We start from the raw sequence: 23,207 nt of genomic DNA on the forward strand, positions 1-23,207 counted from the left end.
TACATTTTGAACAAAGTAGATTATATTAATATCAAAAGCTTAATTGACCTTTGGAACGAATCACAAATATGGAGCTTTGATTTCAAAAAAGGTACTCCTGTTATACAGTATTTAGGTTTACATTTTATTGTTATTTGAACAGCTGAGCATTTAATCATGAACCAGGTGAAGAAACCGGTTTATTATTTATTTGATTTTGCAACTGTCTCTATGAAACTACATGTGACATGTCATATTTGATTTTGGCTTTGACTGAACATTTGCTCTCACTTTGCGGAAAAAAATATCGGGATATATATCGTATATAGATATTCAGCCAAAATATATCGGGATATGACTTTTGGTCCATATCGCCTATGGTCATATACTCTATGGTCTTACAAAGCTAACGTTTTTGACCGATTACAATTTAATCATTTTTTGTGAGCTGGAAAGCTCTCGTTATGAGAAGCTAGCTATAGCTCTGTTTGCCATTCATTCCAATGGGGAAACCTCGCTGTTAGAATTTCGACATGCATTCCAGTGGCGTATTCCTTTAAGCTTTCCTTATTGTTTGTATATAACTGCTGACTTAATAAAACATGATTTTAGTTGGATCTGTTTGTCGGTCTTTAATTTTGCAGTGTTACTGTGATATATGTATGGCTATAATTATCATTTTAGGCTAATGTAATAGCCCATGTTAGAAGCAGGGTTACTCCTGAGTGTACCCTTATGGTTGGTTTATGCCTTAAAATAATGGCCAGAAACATCAAAACATCACTGCAGGTTGATTGTTTTTCGCAGCAGAGGTTGATTGTGGGCGAGAGGGCGACAACACTGTCTTGGTTAGCTCGCCGAAGCTCTACTGGCACTGTCTCGGCAACGTTAGCTAATGTCCGCTAGCTAATGTAGGCTAACTATAGCCAGTTATCTTTGTACGTAAAACCCACCCATCTCAGAGGAGCGAAGCTTAATATTTCATTCAATAAAGTTATGTACAAAAGGAGCACTAACGCCACAGGTCCTATGTTGGCAACGTGGACGCAGATATAGTAAACTCCGAAGGCAGTCGTAATATTTACCTAGTAGGCTAGGCTAACACTGTTGCGCTAACGTTAGCAAAACATCGGCGTAGCTTTAGCTAGCTGTCTAAACTTGTCTCGAGTCCGGACCTTTAATTGTCTATGGTCCGGACTCGAGTACCACAGCCCTGACAGGTAGATATCACTTAGCTGAACAACCACAAGCTGCAACTTTTCTGATTGATACAATGGGAGCCTGACTCTTGCATATGAACCCAATCAACCCCTCTTATGGCTTGAAGCCATAACCTCCGCCGGTTTTTGGCAAAAGCATGCTTCCCCCTATCCTAGGTATGTTAAACATCAGGCACCCATCACTGGCTCTGTTTGTACAATTAACTACGCAACAACTCCTTGGAATTTTGACTTACGCTATGCCGCTACTAGCCAGCTAGATAGCTACACAAAACACGTCTTCTTTCTGCCCCCCGGTTGCGTGCGCAAGCAGTGATGACGTTGCCGAGAAACTCATGTATACTTGCAAAACTTATGACACTCATCGCTGCACTTTGTGTTGAACATGGTAAACGTTATACCTGCTAAACATAAACATGCTAGCATTGTCACAGGTGGCTATGGTAGCATGATGACGTTAGCATTTAGTTCAAAACACTTTAGAGTTGAAGTACAAGGCTGTAGACTTATTATTTGTCTTATTCATTGAAATATAACTAAGTACATTTACTCGAGTAATGTACTTGGTCCAGTTTAAAACAAACAAAACATACCGAGTCCAAATCAATAAATAACAGGCTAAATGTACACATTTAAGAGCACAAGTTTTGACACACTGTCTGTTATACACAAATAAATTCACTCTTACATAGAGACAATTATTTAACTCACCTTCAAGTTCTTTAAGGGGGCAGGCGACGTTTCTCCACCGAATAAAACTCCCTAGCTAAGTAAAAAGGAGTGATGTAGCTAGCTCAGAGCATGAGAAGTTCGAGGCTAACATTAGCGTGGCGGCAAGCGCGGTTTTTGCTGCACCTGCTTAGCCGCTTTCTGTTTCAGTAGGAGTCTCTGAGTGTGCTAGCTAAAGCCTTTTGGTCTACCTTTGTATTTTGTTTGTTTGTTTGTTTTAGCAGTTTTCCAATATCCATGACAACATTTGCATTACTTTTTAAGCTTTTTTTCTTAGCTAGCTAGGTGATAGCTTCTCTATCTGTGGTATACCCATAGATATCTGCCTACATGTACGAGGCATAGACAGTATATAGGTACGAGGTCCTCCTGCGCTCACGCAGCTACGTTATGGGCTTAAGAAATTTTAGAAATCCGCATAAGTGATTGGCCAGAACCAGCCAATCACTTATGCGGATTTCTAAAAAAAAAAATGCTGCAAACTAATACTAATAATGACAGCACATTATATTAATTCCCAAGAGGGAAATTCACACGTCACAGGATGGATTAAGCTATACAAAGTAATTGAAGTTCCCCCCACCTTTACCAGCTGCAACAATAACGTAATGAACACATTTGCATCAATAATTAGAATCCAGTTATATAATACATATTATTCTTAAATGGGCCATTCTGCATAATGAGTATTTTCTTCTTTCGTACTTCAAGTACATACCCTACAAGAACATTTCTACTTCAGGTACATAAAGTATAAGTACAGTAGTAGGACTTTTACTAACAAACCAAGCAGGCTTCTTCCACCAGAGTAAGTGTAAATCAAATGTTTATACGTTAATTAACGTCGGTTTTAGGTAACTTCTATGTGTTCTCAGGTCAGTCAGATTGCACAAACAAAAAAAAGCATCTGGGCAGAAAAAAGAAAAAAAATTGCTTTAGCTGAAAACCAGCTGTGCTGCATACCAGAGTGCAACCGCAACACATCGCTGGACAACAAGAACCCGATGTGCCATTGAAATTCTACTGTCTCGTGACATACCGATACAGAGGGGGAGTGGGGGGAGGTGTCACGTGGGCCGGCGTTGCAACGCAGAGGTTTTATAGACAGGAGCTGCACACACAAAGCCTATTACAGTTCAGCATCTGCACACACAGGTTGTTCACCTGAAGAGCAAAAGGATGGACGCAGCATACAAAAGAGTCAATGGAAACTCCGGGCAAGAGGCAGAGACAGAGCAGCCAGGCACAGGGGTAAATCTGATGTTATACCTGCTAGATCACTTTTTAAGTGGCACCACTTTTTTATATCCAGAAATTCATCCACTTATTTGTGTTCTTCTGTCATGCTATGGTCATTTTAAGCAGAAAAAAAAGCTTAAAGTTATTGTAAATAATAATCTTTTGCTAATTCAATTCTGTTTTAAATGCAACAGCAGTGATAGAGCCAGTCATCGCTGGATTATTCCAGGTAGTAGGCTACAGCATGACAAAGCATGGGAAACTGCCTCAGTGAAAAGAAAGTTTAAAAAAACAAACAAAAATAACAGCTGATGTTATGTGCTGTCATAATACAACTGGAAAATATGACAAAGCCCTACAAAAACAAAAATGATTCTATGTATGCTGGTATTTGGGCTGCCTGGATTAAGAAAAAAAAAATCCTGTCAGTTATGTTTATATACAGCTAAAGCTTTAGTCGATCAACAAGAAAATAACTTGCAACTATTTTGATGATCGAACAAGTTATTTTCCAAGCAAAAATGCCAGACATGACCTAGTTCCGGCTTCTCAAACATGAATATTCCTTATATTTATTTCTTTGTCTTATGTCAAAGATTAATTAAATATCTTTAGGTTATTGATTTGGCAAAACAGCTATATAAAGACATTACTTTGGGTAGTGGGAAACTATTAGAACTTTTCATTATTATAGTCAAAACGATTAATCTGTAGATTGATCAATAGTAAAAAAAAAAATGCTGAAAATATATTCCTGTGATCTACTCTTGCAGTCAAGAAAATCTTAAAACTAAATGTCTAATTTAACATTTCATTCATAATGTAACATTTTGGTCCATGAGTAAAGACTGTACTGGAGCTCCATATGAAATGTTTATTTAATTAAAAAATGTAATAAATAACTAGCTGCACTGTATAGGAAATTCTTCATGTGTAAGATATTCTGACCCACTGTGAGGGGCTTATGATCAGTGCCAGCACACCCACTGCAAAGCTCTGTGTCAAAAGGTTAAAGGTGTTAAGGTTTCAAGCTACTCAGATGCCTTGCATGCAGAATGTCATGGCTTTTACACAGATTTCATGCACGTTCTCCAACATATGGCTGTGCTAAGACACAGGCGTGCAGAATGAGTTCAAAACCCAGATGAATCAGCAATATAGCAATTAGAAGATCTCTGAGAATCTGAGATTTACACACCTACTTGATTTAAAAAGTGGAACTGTGGTGTTTTAAAAGCTTTGTTAGAGTTAAGTTAGTCTCGCATTGCCAGACCTTGTTAAGTAGACCAGTGGTTCCCAACCCGGGATTCAGGGGGCAGATTGTGGAGGCTTTGTCTGCTCTGAGGTTGTCAAAATTAGATTTGCACACATTAACTAAAATCATAATAACACTTACTGGATAATTTATACAAAAGTCTGTATATAGAGCTATTTTTTTAAATGATATTTTTTTTTGTCCTCACTTAAAAATGGTTAACTACTCAGTTGGCCAAATCTATGGGACTTCTCAACCTCTGTGACCAGAGCTTTCAATCAGTTTCGTCAGGTCAGCTAGCTTGATAATCCTCATTTTTGCATTTCTGCAGTCCAAGCATCACTATTTGATGAATGAAACAACATGTCTAAAGAACGTAAAAGTGCTGATGACTCATCAGTATCAAAAAAGAAAGTAAGGCTACATGTATATCTGTAAAGTTACCTTGAGTTCGGTTTTATGAAAGGACAGGACACAATGTGTCATTTGTGGCGAGAAGCTATAGCTCATAAAGCCAAGCAAAATGAAACGACACCAGGAGACTATTGGGCTGTGTAGGTCAGCTTTTCTTTTAAATTTAGGGAGGGCTTCAAGGAAAAAGGTTGAGAACTACTGAAGAAGACGATCATATCCATTAAACTGCCAGATTTAGGTTTAAAAACATGTTTTCATCACAGAAATCATAAGAAGATCAAGATAAACTATTAAAATGACTGCATTCAGTATCACTTTGCTTTCATTGACTTCTGCGGTAAAAGTAGTTTTAGGTGCTCCCCTGAGATTCTGCTTGTGTAAAAAAAAAGAAAAACATAAACCCCACATTTAAGCCCTGTGTTGTTTCTTGAAATGTGACTTTCAGCAAAGAAGAAGGGGCTCCATGTACCTGGAGGAGGAGACCAACAAGAAGTCCGAAGTGATCTCCTGCATCTTCTCCCTGAAAGAGGAGGTTGGAGCTTTAGCCAAGGGCCTGCGACTCTTTGAGGTAAATGTCTATACTCACATACATGCGGTCACCCCTTCACTGTTGAACAAAAGCCTGAATGCTTCCACTGATCTTGCTTATAGCCATCCCCAGGGCTTACATACAGTATAACAGATAGATGAACAGAACAGATGTATGGCTTCAGCCATTATTAGAAGATATATCGATAACTCTCAGATCCTGACATAAGTTGCAAGGTAACAAACACAAAGGGAACCCTGGTCTGAATTGGCCTTGATGCAGTCTTGACTGTATCTGTTCAGGAGGCAAAATTGCATGCAGTTGCTGCTCCTGCAGATTAACACCAACCAGAGCATGCAGGAATGTTCATTTACCACTGGGGGGGTTAAGTCTACTTGGGGTAAAACCAACCACTTCATGATGTGGTTAAAAACACATTTTTTGAGTTTTCTTCAAGTGGCTAAGATTGACTGCACATCTAACCTCAACACATACTGTCTTTTGTTTTATATGACAATTATTAAATGCATTTGAGTCAAATGAATTCACAACACAACAATTTTCTCATGATAGAAGAGTGAAAAAGAGAGTAAATAGGCCGAATGTTTAAATGAATAGTCTGACATGGGAAATACAGTGATTCACTTTCTTGCTGAGAGTTAGTTGAGAAATGTCTGTTAGCTTAGCATAAAGCCTGGAAACAGCTAGCCTGACGACAACACATTTTAAAAACGACAACACATTTTTTGTGTCACGAGGGGTTAAATTCCATCCATCCATCTTCGTCCGCTTATCCGGTGTCGGGTCGCGGGGGGAGCAGCTCCAGCAGGGGACCCCAAACTTCCCTTTCCCGAGCAACATTAACCAGCTCCGACTGGGGATCGGCGTTCCCAGGCCAGGTTGGAGATATAATCCCTCCACCTAGTCCTGGGTCTTCCCGAGGCCTCCTCCCAGCTGGGCGTGCCTGGAACACCTCCCTAGGGAGGCGCCCAGGGGCATCCTTACCAGATGCCCGAACCACCTCAACTGGCTCCTTTCGACAAAGGAGCAGCGGCTCTCTCCGAGCTCCTCACGGATGACTGAGCTTCTCACCCTATCTCTAAGGGAGACGCCAGCCACCCTCCTGAGGAAACCCATTTCAGCCGCTTGTACCCTGGATCTCGTTCTTTCGGTCATGACCCAGCCTTCATGACCATAGGTGAGGGTAGGAACGAAAACTGACCCGGTAGATCGAGAGCTTTGCCTTCTGGCTAAGCTCTCTTTTCGTCACAGCGGTGCGATAGATTGAATGCAATACCGCACCCGCTGCGCCCGATTCTCCGACCAATCTCCCGCTCCATTGTCCCTCACTCGCGAACACAACCCCAAGGTACTTGAACTCCTTCACTTGGGGTAAGGACTCATTCCCTACCTGGAGAAGGCATTCCATCGGTTTCCTGCTGAGAACCATGGCCTCAGATTTAGAGGTGCTGATCCTCATCCCAACCGCTTCACACTCGGTTGCGAACCCGATCCAGTGAGTGCTGAAGGTTGCAGGCCGATGATGCCATCAGGACCACATCATCTGCAAAGAGCAGCGATGAGATCCCCAGCCCACCAAACTGCAACCCCTCCCCACCCCGACTACGCCTCGATATCCTGTCCATAAATACTACAAACAGGATTGGTGACAAAGCGCAGCCCTGGCGGAGGCCAACCCTCACCTGAAAAGAGTCCGACTTACTACCGAGAACCTGGACACAGCTCTCGCTTTGGTTGTACAGAGATTGGATGGCCCTGAGAAGAGACCCCCTCACCCCATACTCCCGCAGCACCTCCCACAGTATCTCCCGGGGGACCCGGTCATACGCCTTCTCCAAATCCACAAAACACATGTAGACCGGTTGGGCATACTCCCAGGCTCCCTCCAGGATCCTTGCGAGAGTGAAGAGCTGGTCCGTTGTTCCACGACCAGGACGGAATCCGCATTGTTCCTCCTCAACCCGAGGTTCGACTATTGGCGAACCCTCCTTTCCAGCACCTTGGAGTAGACTTTACCAGGGAGGCTGAGAAGTGTGATACCCCTATAATTGGCACACACCCTCTGGTCCCCCTTTTAAAAAGGGGAACCACCACCCCAGTCTGCCACTCCTTTGGCACCGTCCCAGACTTCCACGCAATGTTGAAAAGGCGTGTCAACCAGGACAGCCCCTCCACACCCAGAGCCTTGAGCATTTCTGGACGGATCTCATCAATCCCCGGGGCTTTGCCACTGTGTAGTTGTTTGACTACATCAGTGACTTCCGCCTGGGAAATCGACGACAATCCCCCATTATCCTCCAGCTCTGCCTCTAACATAGAGGGCGTATTAGTCGGATTCAGGAGTTCCTCAAAGTGCTCCTTCCACCGCCCTATTACCTCCTCAGTTGAGGTCAACAGTGTCCCATCCTTACTGTACACAGCTTTGATGGTTCCCCGCTTCCCCCTCCTGAGGTGGCGAACAGTTTTCCAGAAGCACTTTGGTGCCGACCGAAAGTCCTTCTCCATGTCTTCTCCAAACTTCTCCCACACCCGCTGCTTTGCCTCTTTCACGGCAGAGGCTGCAGCCCTTCGGGCCCTCCGGTACCCTGCAACTGCCTCCGGAGTCCTCCGGGATAACATATCCCGGAAAGACTCCTTCTTCAGTCGGACGGCTTCCCTGACCACCGTTGTCCACCACGGTGTTCGTGGGTTACCGCCCCTTGAGGCACCTAAGACCCTAAGACCACAGCTCCTCGCTGCAGCTTCAGCAATGGAAACTTTGAACATTGTCCACTCGGGTTCAATGCCCCCAGCCTCCACAGGGATGCACGAAAAGCTCCGCCCGGAGGTGTGAGTTGAAAGTCTGTTGGACAGGGGCCTCCTCCAGACGTTCCCAATTTACCCGCACTACACGTTTGGGCTTACCAGGTCTGTCCAGAGTCTTCCCCACCCTCTGACCCAACTCACCACCAGATGGTGATCGGTTGACAGCTCTGCCCCTCTCTTCACCCGAGTGTGTCCAAAACATACGGCCTCAGATCAGATGAAACGATTATAAAATCGATCATTGACCTTCGGCCTAGGGTGCTCTGGTACCAGGTACACTTATGAGCATCCCTATGTTCGAACATGGTGTTCGTTATAGACAATCCATGACTAGCACAGAAGTCCAACAACAAACAACCACTCTGGTTTAGATCAGGGAGGCCGTTCCTCCCAATCACGCCTCTCCAGGTGTCTCCATCATTGCCCACGTGTGCGTTGAAGTCCCCCAGCAGAACAATGGAGTCCCCACTGGAGCCCCATGCAGGACTCCAGTCAAGGTCTCCAAGAAGGCCGAATACTCCGAACTCCTGTTTGGTGCATATGCACAAACAACAGTCAGAGTTTTCCCCCCCACAACCCGCAGGCGTAGGGAGGCGACCCTCTCGTCCACCGGGGTAAACTCCAACACAGCGGCGCTCAGCCGGGGCTTGTGAGTATCCCCACACCCGCCCGGCGCCACACCCTGGGCAACTCCGGAGAAAAAGAGTCCAACCCCTATCCAGGAGTATGGTTCCAGAACCGAGACTGTGCGTAGAGGTAAGCCCCACCAGATCTAACCGGTAGCGCTCCACCTCCCGCACCAGTTCCGGCTCCTTCCCCCACAGAGAGGTGACGTTCCACGTCCCCAGAGCCAGCGTCTGCTGCCCGGGTCTGGTCCGTCGAGGCCCCTGACCTTCACTGCCACCCATGTGGCATCGCACCCGACCCCAACGGTTCCTCCCACAGGTGGTGGGCCCATGGAATGGAGAGGGAGTTGCCACGTAGCTTGTTCGGGCTGTGCCCGGCCGGGCTCCGTGGCAAAACCCGCCACCAGGCGCTTCGCCGGCGAGCCCACCGTCTGGGCCTGGCTCCAGGCGGGGCCCCGGGCTTCCTCGGGCAGGGTCACTCCATCTCTGCTTAGCTTTTTCATTGGGGTTTTTGAACCATTCTTTGTCTGGCCCCTCACCTGAGACCACTTTGCCTTGGGAGACCCTACCAGGAGCACAAAGCTCCAGACAACACAGCCCTCAGGTTCACAGAGACACACAAACCTCTCCACCACGATAAGGTGATGGTTCACGGAGAGGAGGGGGGGGTTAAATTGTCCCTGTAAAATGGTGAATTGTCATTTTAACACAGTTTTTGGGAGTAAACAAATACATGTCAATTGGTGACCTTTAGAGATGCCGACTATTCCTCACGTATCAATAATGGTCTGATCGAAGGCAGACGGACGTGATGAGTTGAAGATGAACTTCCTCAGGTCTTTTATTTTCATAAAGTTACTGATTAACATTAAACAAAACAAGCTACATAACATTGAGTTTCTTCTAAATTTGAAATATTAAAAGATTACAGTATTACAAGATCTAGTTCATCAGTTACATTTAATTTTAACAGTTGGAGCAGAGGAAGGTAAGTTAGTTCATATATATATATATATATATATATATATATATATATATATATATATACACATATATAATTATCTGTAGTTCATGTTCTTTTCTGATCCTTCAAAGAGGTAAACTAAACAAACTGAGCTTATCTCAGATATTTGTGTATCAGACGTGTGCAAACATGACAGCTATCTCTTTGAGCCACTAACCCACCTCGTCCAGGGTTTTATAGTAATAATGAAATAGTCAAACACTGGACTGCTCATGTCTGTTAAGGTCCTAGATATCCAAGGAAGGTTCAAATCAAGGGGAACTGGACTTGGTTAAAGGTCCTCGAAGACGTGTTGTCTCTCTTAATTGGACTGTTTAGAAAAACTGATCACACACTTCTGGTTTGTAGAGGTGGAAAACATTAAATTAGTCCAGATTTGAAATATAATTTATACTGTATTTGATCATTTTTATTCACTTTATACTGCCACTTAACTACATGTGTAATAGTTGAACATATTTCACCTCACAACCGTTATTAGTTACTGTCAAAATTTGGATTTTACATACTTTGTATAAAATATATAATCAGCTTTTATATTGATACATTTTTACAGATTAAACTACTAAATAGTTTCTAAAGTAGTTCAAATAAATCCATCATAACCAGCTGCAATATTAAAGGGACACTTTAGCTATTTCATTTTGCACTTTTATAAAGTTAGGGGACAAAAAACAGAAGATCAAAAGTAAAACAGTAGAGTCCGGGATCCTGACATTTTGTCCCTAGAATAAATCCTACATTTCCCATAATGCAATTCAAAAGTGTTTTTCATTAGACCCTTGCTTCTTAAACTTCGGAAAGCTTCCTCCAGATCCACAGAAGATATTATACACCTGTTTTACCAGACTTGTGATGAATAAACTGAATTTCCAAGATTCAAATTGGTGGAGTGTTTCTTTAAAACACTGCTTGCACTTTAAAACATCGGTAATAATAATCCAATATAATAAAATAACACGCTGACAGGGGTCATTTTGCATACTTCTTTTGTACTTTACTTTGGTGAAATTTTGAAAGTGGTATTGTTAAAAAATCTCTAAAAGACGTGTTCGTTCTGATTTCTAGAGGAGGAAGGAGAAGCTGTGATATTGAAAGTTAACTAAAAGGTTTAATAAAACAACACAGTGAAAACAACAGTCAAAACACAAATGTTACACTGCAGCTGACAGCGGACTGATCTCATGCTTCTCCTTGTGGAGTTACAGAAGAACAGTCATGTGACATGACAAACAAATACACTGTAAACAGCGGACTCCAACTGCTTCCCTTGCGGGGTCACAGATTGAAGTGCTGAGACATTCCCCGGATCACACATTTATTCCCCTACATCTGGGTGGTTCCTCAAATGAAATCTTCCCCTATTGGTCAGATGTCCCTCAAAAGAAAAGGTGTATGTTCCCAATTAGTGTATTGAGGCTACACCCGGTCACAGGATCTTATCGAGACGGTGTAAATTGTTTCCAAACTACAGCAATACTCGTTCTTTGTCTTAATAATGTCTGGCTCAACTGGCGATGGCTCTCAAAGTTGTTTAAACAATAAGTCTTCTAGCGCTTTTTACATTTATGCTAAATAACAGCAATGACCTAATCAATTCTTTAGAAGCTTGAGAAGGTGTGAGTCAGACAAGTGCTGATTAAGCTTAATCAGTATTGAAATATTCCTTCACTCAGTTACACAACAGTTTACATTTTTTAAGTTACATTATTTACCTTAAAGTACATTGTTTTCAAAACGTAAGCATAGTTTTAACTTTTTACTTCAACAGTATCAATCTTCTCATTAAACTCTCAGCAAGAAATCACATAAGCGTTTTTTTTTTTCAAAAGATAAATACAATTAGTCGATGATTAAACTTTTTCAGGTCTTTCACAATCATAAAGTTACTGATTAACATTAAACAAAACAAAATACATACGTGTGTACGTGACTCTACAAACGCATGAAGTAAACAACTCATTTTTTGATCTTCGACATGTTAGTTTAAGGTTCAAGTTTGCTCTTTTGGCAGGCAAAACAGAAGTCATCTCCAGAACATTCTGCAGGAAAACAGTTCAAAAACATGCAAAATATCCCAAGACAAAAGATGTTTTAGGTTAAAGAAAAATGTTTTTGTGGGGTAGAGATGTGGGTGGGTTGACTCTGTTAAATATAACAAGTATGTGCAATATGCTGCTCTCCAAATGCAGCAGCAAATATCAGGATCCTTTTTGAACCTATGAGATCCCACTTTCAAAATCCTCCCCCTGCTCCACCCCCTTCCTCCCCCTGATCTCCTGTTCTTTCCAGTTTTTCTTCAAAACAGGCCAAATTACCCCCCAAACCATCAACACGCCCCTCTCTTCCTTACAACAATGTAACACATGTTCATTTCCCTATAAACACAGTTTTGAAGAAAACATACTGTACCTCTTCCTCGTTTTTCTCTGTGTTCTCTGATAAATTGAAAACGACTGCTTGCTCCGTAGAGCAATGTGCTAGCGTGTAGCCGAGCAGCTGTGGCATCTTATCATTATGTCTGTATTCTCCACATTTCAGTCAGAAAGTTGCAAAATAAAACCACAACACTGTTTATCCGCCTGGGCCTTAAACACACGTGACACAGTAACATGGTCTCCATGTGACGAGTCAGAGTCATGGGCTGACCTCGCGCCTCAGTGGGCGACAGAAGGGTGGATGTCACCTGCCTTACAGTCGTGGGACGGCTCAGAGGGGTACAGAAATCTGACCAAATAACCCCTGCATGCTGCTGGGATTAGGATTTAACTTTTATGTTAAACTGGGCCAGGCAACCAATAGCACAGATGTTAAAGTGTTTCCCTTTGTGCAAAGAAAGAACAGCATCACTGAGCTTTTGTCTGTGGTCAGGTACACATTGATCACTTAATATTAAATATATGAATTTAAATGTTGTAATCCCAAAGCTTCACCCTTCTTTTTTTTAATTGCTAAATGCAATGAATGTACAACATATTAGGGGGCATCTTCCAAATAATTAGATGCAGCCACTTTTGCACAATCTATATCTTAATTTTAGTTTTAAAATCTTTGACTTATTTGTCAGACTAGACGTCTTCCTTTTTAACTATTATATATTTTAAAAGGGAAATCAATGATGGATAGTTAGTTATACTTGAACTCACTTCGTCAGTTTTTTTAAGATGAAATGTTCTATATACATAATATATTCAGTTCACATTGTTTTATATATCATGTTTTTGAACTTATGGGGAAGATTTACAGTAATTAAGTTAAATAATTGAGAAGTTCAATGGGACAACATCTGCTCATATGCTTAGAAATCTTCAGTAAGTCAGCTGACAGTCAATAGATAACGGCACATCACAAAAAAACGACTCATCTTTTCTTTTGAATGCCAACCTGGACTCTTTTGTCATCTCTGTAGTCACTCCTGGGGGATGCAGGCCCACAGGTTCATCAAAAAAAGCTGTTAAATGTAGAATAGGATCCAGATGGGAGAAAAGGGGAGGCCCTGCTGCACACACCCACCTCTTTACTTAGCCTATAGTAGACAGAGAACAACATACTCCCTCTCCTTCCCCAAAGTTACGTAAACATAAATAACTTTTTAATGGTAATTACCACTTCAAAGATTGTCACGCTCTCCAGCATGAGCTGGAGCCTCTCTGCATTTTGGACATTAAGAAGAATTCCTGTCCGAAAGGGTTTGGAAACATTCCAAGGGTTTTGTGTTCATGCTGCAGAATGAGAAAAAGCCTAAATGTCATAAATCCATTCTGTCTGGCTCAGTGTCAGTTTGCAGATAAAAAGTTCAAGGCAGCTTTCTGAATCAAGGCCATGGTGGACTCCACAATGTCTGATAAATAGCCATCAATTTAGTAAGAAAACACTGCACTCTAGTGGTGGAACGAAAGCAGTGCTGGAGCCTGTTGCAGCAAAAACACTCACAGTTGTTTCTCACATAGATCAGGGGTCTTCAACGTTTTTCAGGCCAAGGACCCCTTAGCTAAAAGAGAGACGGAGTAGGGACCCCCTACTACATATACTATACAAAATGATGTTGCAATAAACTGGGCTGCATGGATGAAAATGAATGGCAGTGAATCCTTAAGCTTGACTATAGCTTAAAGCTTATCTTCAATGTGTTTTTTACAAATAGGCCAATTTATCTTTACGATTAAAATGTTAGTTGAAAATGTTATTAATGTGTACTTTGAGACATATATACTGTACATTTTTGAAAAAATAAAGTTTTTTGTAAACAAATAATTTGGCAGCCCCCCTGCACTAACTCTGAGGACCCCCTAGGTGTCACGGACCCTCTGTTGAATATTTCTTATCATACATGCATGTATTTTGTCATTATTCCACTTTGTTTATATGATGATTCTTTTGCCTTCCATTGAAAAATTACATAAAATCTAAATGGAGGCCAACAAGTTCTTTAAAACACAAACAAATATCACCTCAGGTCTCACCACAGTCTCTTCTCGCAGGAGAATGGCATCAACCTGACGCACATCGAGTCCCGTCCGTCGCGGATGGACAAAGACCAGTACGAGTTCTTCATCAGCGTGGACCCCACCTGCTCCCAGGCTCTGGATGACGTCATTGAAGGCCTGCGTACACAAATCAGCGGCCATGTGCATGAGCTGTCACGCAACAAACAGAAGGACACAGGTTAGTGTTTTTGTGTAACCGTAGTGAGAGGATGAGAATGAATCCTCAACATAATAGCAATGTGTATACATGACATGCTCCACATGTTGTGAGTTCACAAATGGATGTCTGAGGAAAAGAGTTCCCCCTTTATCCAAATTTAATCTGATCCATCATATTTACTAAATAAATAAAATAAAATTAATAAATAAAAATGTATTTTGTTTCAATTGTTTCTTAACTGGAAGGAGTGTTTAAATGTTTGTGTCACACGTTATTAGAACCACAGACTTTGCCATAGGTTTAGTGAATTTTGCAAACATGCTGATTTTTTAGCGGGTATTGTTTACTGTGTGTTCCATTTTACCTAGTGTTAAACCGTTTTTAGACAGTCAGAATCCCGACGAAGTTATTACAATTCATCCCGAGGGGAACGTGAATGTGTGCATCAAATTTCATGGTGAATCAAACATTTGTCAAGATATTTCAGTGAAAACCACAAATGTCAACCTCATTGAGGCGCTAGAGGAAAACTCAGAGGATTACCAAAGTCAACAGGGTTCATCCTCTGGGGATCATGAATGTCTTCATCAGTTATGCCAATCCAACCGATGTAAAGATATTTTGCTACATAGGTGAAACTTTTGACCTGCTGGTGGTGCTATACAGTTGGAAAAGTCAGGTCATTAGGGTTCATCTTTTGGGGGACATGGGACATCTGAACCACGTTTCATGCCAATCCATTCAATAGTTTTTAAAGTGATGGTTCGGAGTAATTTCACCCTAGGGTCCTTTGCACCATGACCTCGAGCCAAACACCCCCCCCAGAAGTTTTTTTCACCTGGGTCGAACATTGGGAGAGTTAGCGTAGAGTAGCGTTATCAGCTGAATAGCTTATTAGCGCAGGGGCTAATGGACCCACGTTTGTATCTCGTAAATGACCCCACTAATAATGCCGAAATGATACCAAACTTCTACACTAGTACAAATAGGTTATGCACTCATAAAACGATGGATTGGAAAGTTTGTAAGTACACCAGAAGTTTATGAACACTTGCCTGCTCTCTTCTGCTCTCTGTTGCTGTTGCTGCTGCTACCTGCAGTTAGACGAGTGCTTAGGGCTGTCTACAAATTACTACACCGAAAAGAGATACAACAAAAATATTTATTAATTTAATGATTAAATAAGGTAATGTCTCCAAACTTACCTCAGTTATTACTTATTTAGTTACTCCTGCTAGTTATACTACAGCACTTATTTAAAAAAAAAAAAGAGTTAAATTAAAAAATATTTTTGTTGCATCTCTTTTCGGTGTTGTAATTTGTATCACTCGTCTTACAGCAACAACAACAGCAGAGAGCAGAAGCCAGCAGGCAAGTGTTATTTACATAAACTTCTGGTGTACTTACAAACTTTCCAATCCATCGTTTTATGAGTACATAACCTATTTGTACTACAGTAGACGTTTGGTATCATTTCGGGCATTATTAGTGGGGTCATTTACGAGATACAAACGTGGGTCCATTAGCCCCTGCGCTAAGCTATTCAGCTGATAACGCTGCTCTACGCTAACTCTCACAATGTTAGACCCAGCTGAAAAAAGCTTCTGGGGGGGTGTTTGGCTCGAGGTCATGGTGCAAAGGACCCTAGGGTGAAATTACTCCGAACCATCACTTTAAGCTATTTCAGCCTGGGTCAAAGTGATGGACCAACCAACCAACATTGCCATCCCTGAAGCCACACAGCTAGCGTGGCTAAAAAATCTAATTAAATGGAGATCAGTACAGCTGAAATGTTCCATTTATCAACTGAGCACATTGTTGGCTGTTGGGTGGTGCTTCATGACTCCCCAGCCAGACTGGGTAATGGACAGCCAGCGTCGCCGATGAGACTGATGGCCCATCGCCCACATCTAGACCCCTTTATTAGTTGTTTCCAGAATGACATTAGTTTAGCTACTGAGAACCAACAGGCTCAGCAGGAACAGAGGAGCTCTGTCTCCTGGACCCAGACTAACACAGGGAAGGAGAACATGCCAAGGTCCCGGCAGAGACAGACAGGGCCACCATGGATCCTCCTTTGACCTCGGTGTAGACACTGTGGTCTGCTGGTCAGGGTCAAGTGGACAAGGGGATATTTATGGCCAGTTTTGGAGACTGCCTGTTTATAGAGGAGCCTGGCAGCAACATATTGTCTTCCTGGGGCCTCAGGCTGGACCACACTGCACAAATGTAGATTAATGATTGGGCCCCAGTGTTTTTGAGTGTCATAAATCCATGTGAACAAGCAGATGACCCTTGATTACTGTTCTGCTGAGTGTCAAAATGCCATGGCACTGAAAAAGAAATCCAACAGGCAAACCATCATCTACATTACGAACATCAATATCAATCTGTTCTCATTTCAATCAGTCAAGAATCACACAATACTCGGGCTGCAACAAATTGTTTTCACTGCAGATTAATCGATCAGTCTGTAAAATAATTAGTTTAGTTTAATTAGTTCAAATGTCTTGTTTTGTCCAATCAACAGTCCAAAACCCAAAGATTCAGTTGGGTTAAGAAATAGCAAATCCTCACTGGGGCTACACACTTTTGTTATTATTCATACATCATTTGGCATAAATAAGGACTACAAATAGTTTAGACTTAGAAATATAAATGATCACACAGAACAGAGATAAAATGACAAGAGCACTACATTTTCTTAGCTGTGGTCAACGTTTGTGGAATTAATTCCTAATTGATTTGACCTGAATGAATACATGTTCAATAAAAACATAAATTATCCATGTTTCATAACTGCTATTATTCAACAGTGCCATGGTTCCCTAATGACATCCAGGACTTGGACCGCTTTGCCAACCAGATCCTCAGTTACGGCTCCGAGCTAGATTCTGATCACCCGGTAAGAATGACTCATCCATCACTGTCTGTGTGCCACATCCTGCCGCTGCATGTGTGCGTGTGTTTGTGTGTGAATATGGTCCACTCACGCCCACGCATTATGAAAGACGGGGCTGCGGAGATGACAGGCTGCACTCTGCCGTCTATTCTAATGGAAACTATCTACACACACAAATTGATGTCATTGCTTTAATTGAGCCCCTATAATTATAGATAATTGCTCCCTTTTGCCACCGCCATTAAAGCAAAATGTATTCATCATAAGCTGAAATACACTCTACAAAGGCTTCATTTGAATATGTATTTGCGTGCTCTTATTAGAGACATAGAGTGTATAACGCTGTCAAAGGCCACAGGGTTTAGCCTTAGCAGAGGATTTCCACTCTTTGATTTAGCAGTGAGTGGCCAGGCTGCGATCATGAGTTCTTACATTTCCTTTGTGTGTGTGTGTGTGTGTGTGTGTGTGTGTGTGTGTGTGTGTGTGTGTGTGTGTGTGTGTGTGTGTGTGTGTGTGTGTGTGTGTGTGTTTTCAGGGCTTCACAGATCCAGTGTATAGAACCCGCAGGAAGGAGTTTGCTGACATCGCCTACAACTACAGACAGTAACTACTCCTAAAAATCTTTATTTTTAAACTCCATCTTATTTTGTGTGAGTTACGGATGAAATATTTTTATATCTTAGTGGTAATTCTGGGTGATTTCTTTATCTGCTTTGCCTTGAAAATTATCATAAACAAATAGGGACAAATTACAGGCAGTCAATGGTGGATTTAAAGGGTCTTTGTGGTATAATTGTGAAGTATTATTCACGGGCACTACAAAGAGCAGCAAACCCAATGAACTGTCCACTGATGTGGTTCGCATTTACACAGCTGCGGAATACTGTGATTATGACAAATAATGAAGTGATGCTGTGCTCACGCAGTCTATCGTCATGGGGAAATTTAAAATAAAAAAACTCAAAAAGCATCAATTTGAACACGTTCATTAGAGGAAATCAGCATTACGTTTATAAAATAATTCAGTTTATATTATTTTTACGGTCTGCAGTGCAGAAGCAGGAGGAATTATTGATTAAAAATGGATATTAAGACATAATAGATCTCATAGTTTCCTGATAATTTCCTTTGTGAGGGTCCCTAGAAAATTGTTACTAAATATCTTTTTATAAATGTGTCTTTAAAGGTCCAGTATTTATGTTTTTAGTTGTTCATTATCAAAATCTGTGTTGACGTTCACAAAACTAGACGCTCCATATTCATCGCTATCTTGAAATACGTTAACCGGTAAGGGACATACAGCATATACTGCTCCGCCCTTTCACATTTTCAGTGTCACATGATAAACTCACAGGTATAAAATTGGCCATCATAAATAGAACTAGATGGGCACTCGGAGAGTGCAGACCTCCGCCAAGGCCATGCCCTATATCTCCCAATGTTAAAAAAAGTGAAACATAATTTGTGTATTCGCCCAGTGATTCAGATACTCTCCAAAATGTCATAGGTTCTTCCTTGGCCCATGCAACACTCTTCCACCATGTTTAATGAAAATTGAGCCAGTAGTTATGTCATAATCCTGCTGACAGATGGACAAACCGAACCGAAAATTAAACCTCCTTGGTGGAGGTAAACATCTTTTGCAAACACTGGTATACTGTATATGTGTGTAACAATGTAGTTTTGCTTATGCAATACTGTCCTCATGCACTACGTCTATCTGCAGGTAAACGGTATGTAACTGCCACAGCATTTATAACCTAAGTTTGCAATGCTTGTCCCTAGAATGGCCTTTATACTGGTACACAAAACTCAACAAGATACAGCATAAATCACATGCAGTAACCTCATGTATTTGTCCCAGTGGCCAAATCATCCCTCGAGTGGAGTACACAGAGGAGGAAAAGGCCACATGGGGGACGGTGTTCAAGGAGCTGAAGACTCTGTACCCGACTCACGCCTGCCGCGAACACAACCGGGTCTTCCCCCTGCTGGAGAAATACTGCGGCTACAGGCAGGACAACATCCCACAGCTGGAGGACGTGTCCCGCTTCCTGCAGTGTAAGTCCTGTCTTGTTATTGACCCTGAGGTCCCACGGATGACATCTTCATTCATATCATTTAGGTGAATGTGGGAGGCAGGTCCTGTTCAAACGCCCTTCTTCCTATTGCTCCCTCTCTCACCTCACTAACTGCTCTTGTTCAACACAACCAAACACTCACCTCTTTCATCTGTCCCACTCTTTCCTGCAGCATGCACAGGCTTCCGGCTTCGCCCGGTGGCTGGCTTGCTCTCGTCCCGGGACTTCCTGGCTGGACTCGCTTTCCGTGTCTTTCATTCTACGCAGTACATTCGTCACAGCTCCAAGCCCACATACACACCTGAGCCGTGAGTGTCGAAACTCTATTCATAAAAGAGGGAAAATATACATTATATGTGTGATTTTTAAAGAGTCATTTTGGTACTTAACACAGGGATATCTGCCATGAGCTTCTGGGACACGTTCCTCTGTTTGCTGACTCCAGTTTCGCCCAATTCTCACAGGTAACTAAGTTTCCTGTCAGAGCAGAAGTAAAAAATACAAAACTAAATAAAAAAAGACACATTCATTGTCCATTGTATATTCTGTACATACAAAACATTCTACCTTTGATTTATTTATATTTAAGATATAAATATATTTTATACTTGTCTGCATATTTGCACTGCCGTAACAGCTCCTTTCCCTCAAAGGATCATTGAACTGTTATCTTAACATACAAATCTATGTAACATATTTTCATTTTCTAATCTCTATGCTTTCATGCTTTAATGCTATTCTGCGTAGGAAATCGGTCTTGCCTCCCTCGGTGCTCCCGATGAGTTCATTGAGAAACTTGCTACTGTGAGTACTGCATACATTACACAATACACACAATACAGCACAGACTCTGGATCCAAATGACATCACCAGCGCAACATGGCAGTGCCCGTATCCAGGATACTTTGGCTTGATTTATGTTCAATAGGAGAAAGTAAAAAGGCTTTGTCCATCTTAGTATACACTATATGGTTGTGAGAAGCTAAAATGATATTTAACTCGCCTCCATTGTATTGGCGTGGCAGCAGAAATATCACAAATATCTCAAAACCCGAGAAAACCCCAAATCAAAAACTACATGCATCGGTAGATAACACAAGATGTAAGTTAGAAAATATGTTGTGTGACCCTTTTAAATCTTCTCAAGGATCTCCTGGTGCGTGGACTTCAGAGAAGCCTGTTTATCAACATTCTTTGTTTCTGGATTTGGTGTATAGATCATATTTTTATGAATCTTATGTGTTCCCTCAGGTGTACTGGTTCACTGTGGAGTTTGGCCTCTGTAAGCAGGGCTCAGAGATCAAAGCTTACGGAGCTGGCTTGCTTTCATCGTTTGGAGAGCTGCAGGTAAGAGAGAGGAAGGGGGCAACACGTGTTGAGTCAAAGGCTCCAATAAAACAGTCTGTACATCACTTTCAGCAAACATGGACCCCCGCAGCAGCAAGATGAACAGTTTTGGCCTCCATCTGTTGTTTATAACACTTTGACCCTGTTGCACAGCAGCAGCACTGCTGGCAGTGGGTTAGTGGTCCACTCAGATTCTGGTTTTGTGTTTCACTGGGGAGTGGGCCTGCCTGCCCAGTGGAGTGTGGGTAAAGTGGTTCAGTGGTAAGTGGGGGAGAGAGAGAGAGAGAGAGAGAGAGAGAGAGAGAGAGAGAGAGAGAGAGAGGACAGACAGCTCTATCAAGGTCACAAGTTACATAAGATCAGAAGCTGTCAGCAGAGGATGTGCACTCTGCCAAGTCACATCAACAAGACAGCAGAGCCCTGAATCATGCTGCACTTCCTGTTTACTCTAGAAGAAATGGGAACAGAGACACTCATATAGACACTGAAATGAAATATGTCCTTTCTTTTTCTTTTTTCTTTTAGTACAGCTTGACAGACAAGCCAAAACTCCAGCCCTTTGACCCTGACAGGACCAGCATCCAGAAGTACCCAATCACAGAGTACCAGCCTGTTTACTTTGTTGCTGAGAGCTTTGAGGATGCCAAAGAGAAAGTGAGGTAAGAAAATGAGTTTCTTTTTATGCTTTCCTGCATATAAGTTTAGGTTACATACAAAACATTAACGTCTCTGCCTGCAGGAAATTTGCAGCCACCATCCCCAGGCCTTTCTCAGTGCGCTACAATCCATACACCCAGAGTATTGAAGTGCTGGACAACACCCAGCAGCTCAAGAACCTGGCTGACAGCATCAGTAGTATGCCCCTACGTTAATTATTTCACTGTGGAGTGGACACTAAAATCTCTTTTGCCTATGATTAGATAAACTGAGAAAAACTACTCTAACACTAAATAAGCCAGGCAACTTTGAGTCATGAAAATGTAAGTTCCAGGTTAGTTTTGTTTTACTCTAAATCTGTTTTTGTTTTCTCTTGTTTCAGGTGAAATGGGGAAACTGTGTGAAGCCCTGCAGAAACTGAAGTAAATGCAAATGCAATCTGAGCCCAAGCGCCCTAAAAATCTCTTCATTTATTCAATAAAGCTTTGTTTATTATTAGGCAGTTCTGCTTAGCATGCTTGCAAATTAGCTTTCTTTGTATTTAAATAAGTCAAATTGGCAGTATTACTGTAATCCAGTTAGTGTTTTAGTCAAGTGAATAAAGTGTAGCCTGTTACTTATGTAGGATAACAATACATGTGTTGAACAGCTAAAATGGTACTGCTATTAGTGTTATTAAGAGACATGTTTTTCAAAATAAGAGGGTTTGTCAATTAACCTAAATTATCTCTTTAGTAACTTTGGTGACTTTGATGAATTTCAAACTCAAAATGTAAACATCAAATTTTACTTCTAATATGATGTAAAAACAATAAAAAAATGAGAATCCTTTCTATGCACTTCAAACCTAAAATCATATTGACAGATCATTTCTGCCCCTAGCTTCCATTTTGCTTGGCTGAATTAAATGTTTTGTATTTGCATGAAATGTTTTAATGAAAATGAAATGGAAAAAAAAAAATTTCTCTTCTCTCTCTGTCATTTTTTTTTTTTTTTTACTTTTTAAAGGTGCAATATGTAATATTGTATGTAATACTGGCAGCTTGCGGTTAAAATAGTTACAGCACTACCAATTCAAAATACTGGAGAGTCGTCTCCCCCGCCCCCTCCTGCCCAGACTCGAAGTTCACGGAGGTTGCCAGGCTGAGACCGCAGCATTCACAACAATGTAGCTAGACGCTTTTCTCACATAGCCAGACATTACTCCACAGCACAGCCGAGTAGCTAACGGTAGATGCTAGTCTCACATAGCCAGACATTACTCCACAGCATAGCGGAGTAGCTAACGGTAGATGCTGGCTATATTGACAGTCATAAAAGCCCATGCTCACGCTGAGCTCTGTAACCAACTGACAGACACACTTTTTCGGCTTAAATTGACAGTATGAACCGCTAAAAACACAACAACCTCACTGTCCTCTCCACACGCGAGTCAGGCACACTTCCTCGGCTTATAATTACAATAAGAAACGCTAAAAATACCACTACCTTGCCGACGGAACACACTTCATTGGCTTAGAATTACGGCAACAATCGCTAAACACTGCAAACTCACAGTCCTCTCTTTCCGATTTACAGCCCCCCTCTCGTGGCTTAAAATAACTCACCGTTGTCGGCTCCAGCCGCTAAACTACACGTTGTAAACAGCCATGGGCTGCTTGCCTGGTCCTCCTGCTAACGTTAACAGTTAGCAGGGTTAGCATGGCGGCGTTAGCCAGGACCAGTCGGGATC

General features: G+C 41.9%; 2 protein-coding genes across 4 annotated transcripts in view; one reads left to right on the forward strand and one right to left on the reverse strand.

The window, feature by feature from the left end:
* LOC114550256 (uncharacterized) overlaps positions 1 to 2,309 on the reverse strand; it is an 89,495-nt gene extending 87,186 nt beyond the window's left edge. For all 3 annotated transcript variants that reach the window (XR_003691660.1, XR_003691659.1, XM_028570903.1), the window contains exon 1: positions 1,911 to 2,309. The gene's annotated coding sequence lies outside the window, so the exon portion shown is untranslated. The remainder of the gene's footprint in view (positions 1 to 1,910) is intronic.
* Positions 1,180 to 22,367, forward strand: pah (phenylalanine hydroxylase). Its single transcript, XM_028570904.1, has 14 exons — positions 1,180 to 1,199; positions 3,084 to 3,179; positions 5,282 to 5,404; positions 14,323 to 14,506; positions 17,305 to 17,393; positions 17,926 to 17,993; positions 19,255 to 19,451; positions 19,644 to 19,779; positions 19,866 to 19,935; positions 20,219 to 20,275; positions 20,723 to 20,818; positions 21,344 to 21,477; positions 21,558 to 21,673; positions 21,858 to 22,367. The coding sequence occupies exons 2-14, from the start codon at positions 3,108 to 3,110 to the stop codon at positions 21,899 to 21,901; spliced, it is 1,386 nt and encodes a 461-aa protein (XP_028426705.1). The 5' UTR covers positions 1,180 to 1,199; positions 3,084 to 3,107; the 3' UTR covers positions 21,902 to 22,367.
* The last annotated feature ends 840 nt before the right edge of the window (positions 22,368 to 23,207 follow it).

This window comes from Perca flavescens, chromosome 23 (genome assembly GCF_004354835.1).
Source record: "Perca flavescens isolate YP-PL-M2 chromosome 23, PFLA_1.0, whole genome shotgun sequence".
NCBI classification, from domain to species: domain Eukaryota; kingdom Metazoa; phylum Chordata; class Actinopteri; order Perciformes; family Percidae; genus Perca; species Perca flavescens.

What these genes read in the sequence shown, in the direction of transcription:
- pah (XM_028570904.1), top strand. Translation starts at nt 3,108, where the DNA reads ATGGACGCAGCATACAAAAGAGTCAATGGAAACTCCGGGCAAGAGGCA. An exon ending in CAACAAACAGAAGGACACAG is followed by an intron (nt 14,507 to 17,304) that starts GTTAGTGTTTTT and finishes ATTATTCAACAG; the next exon opens with TGCCATGGTTCCCTAATGAC. An exon ending in TCATTGAGAAACTTGCTACT is followed by an intron (nt 20,276 to 20,722) that starts GTGAGTACTGCA and finishes GTGTTCCCTCAG; the next exon opens with GTGTACTGGTTCACTGTGGA.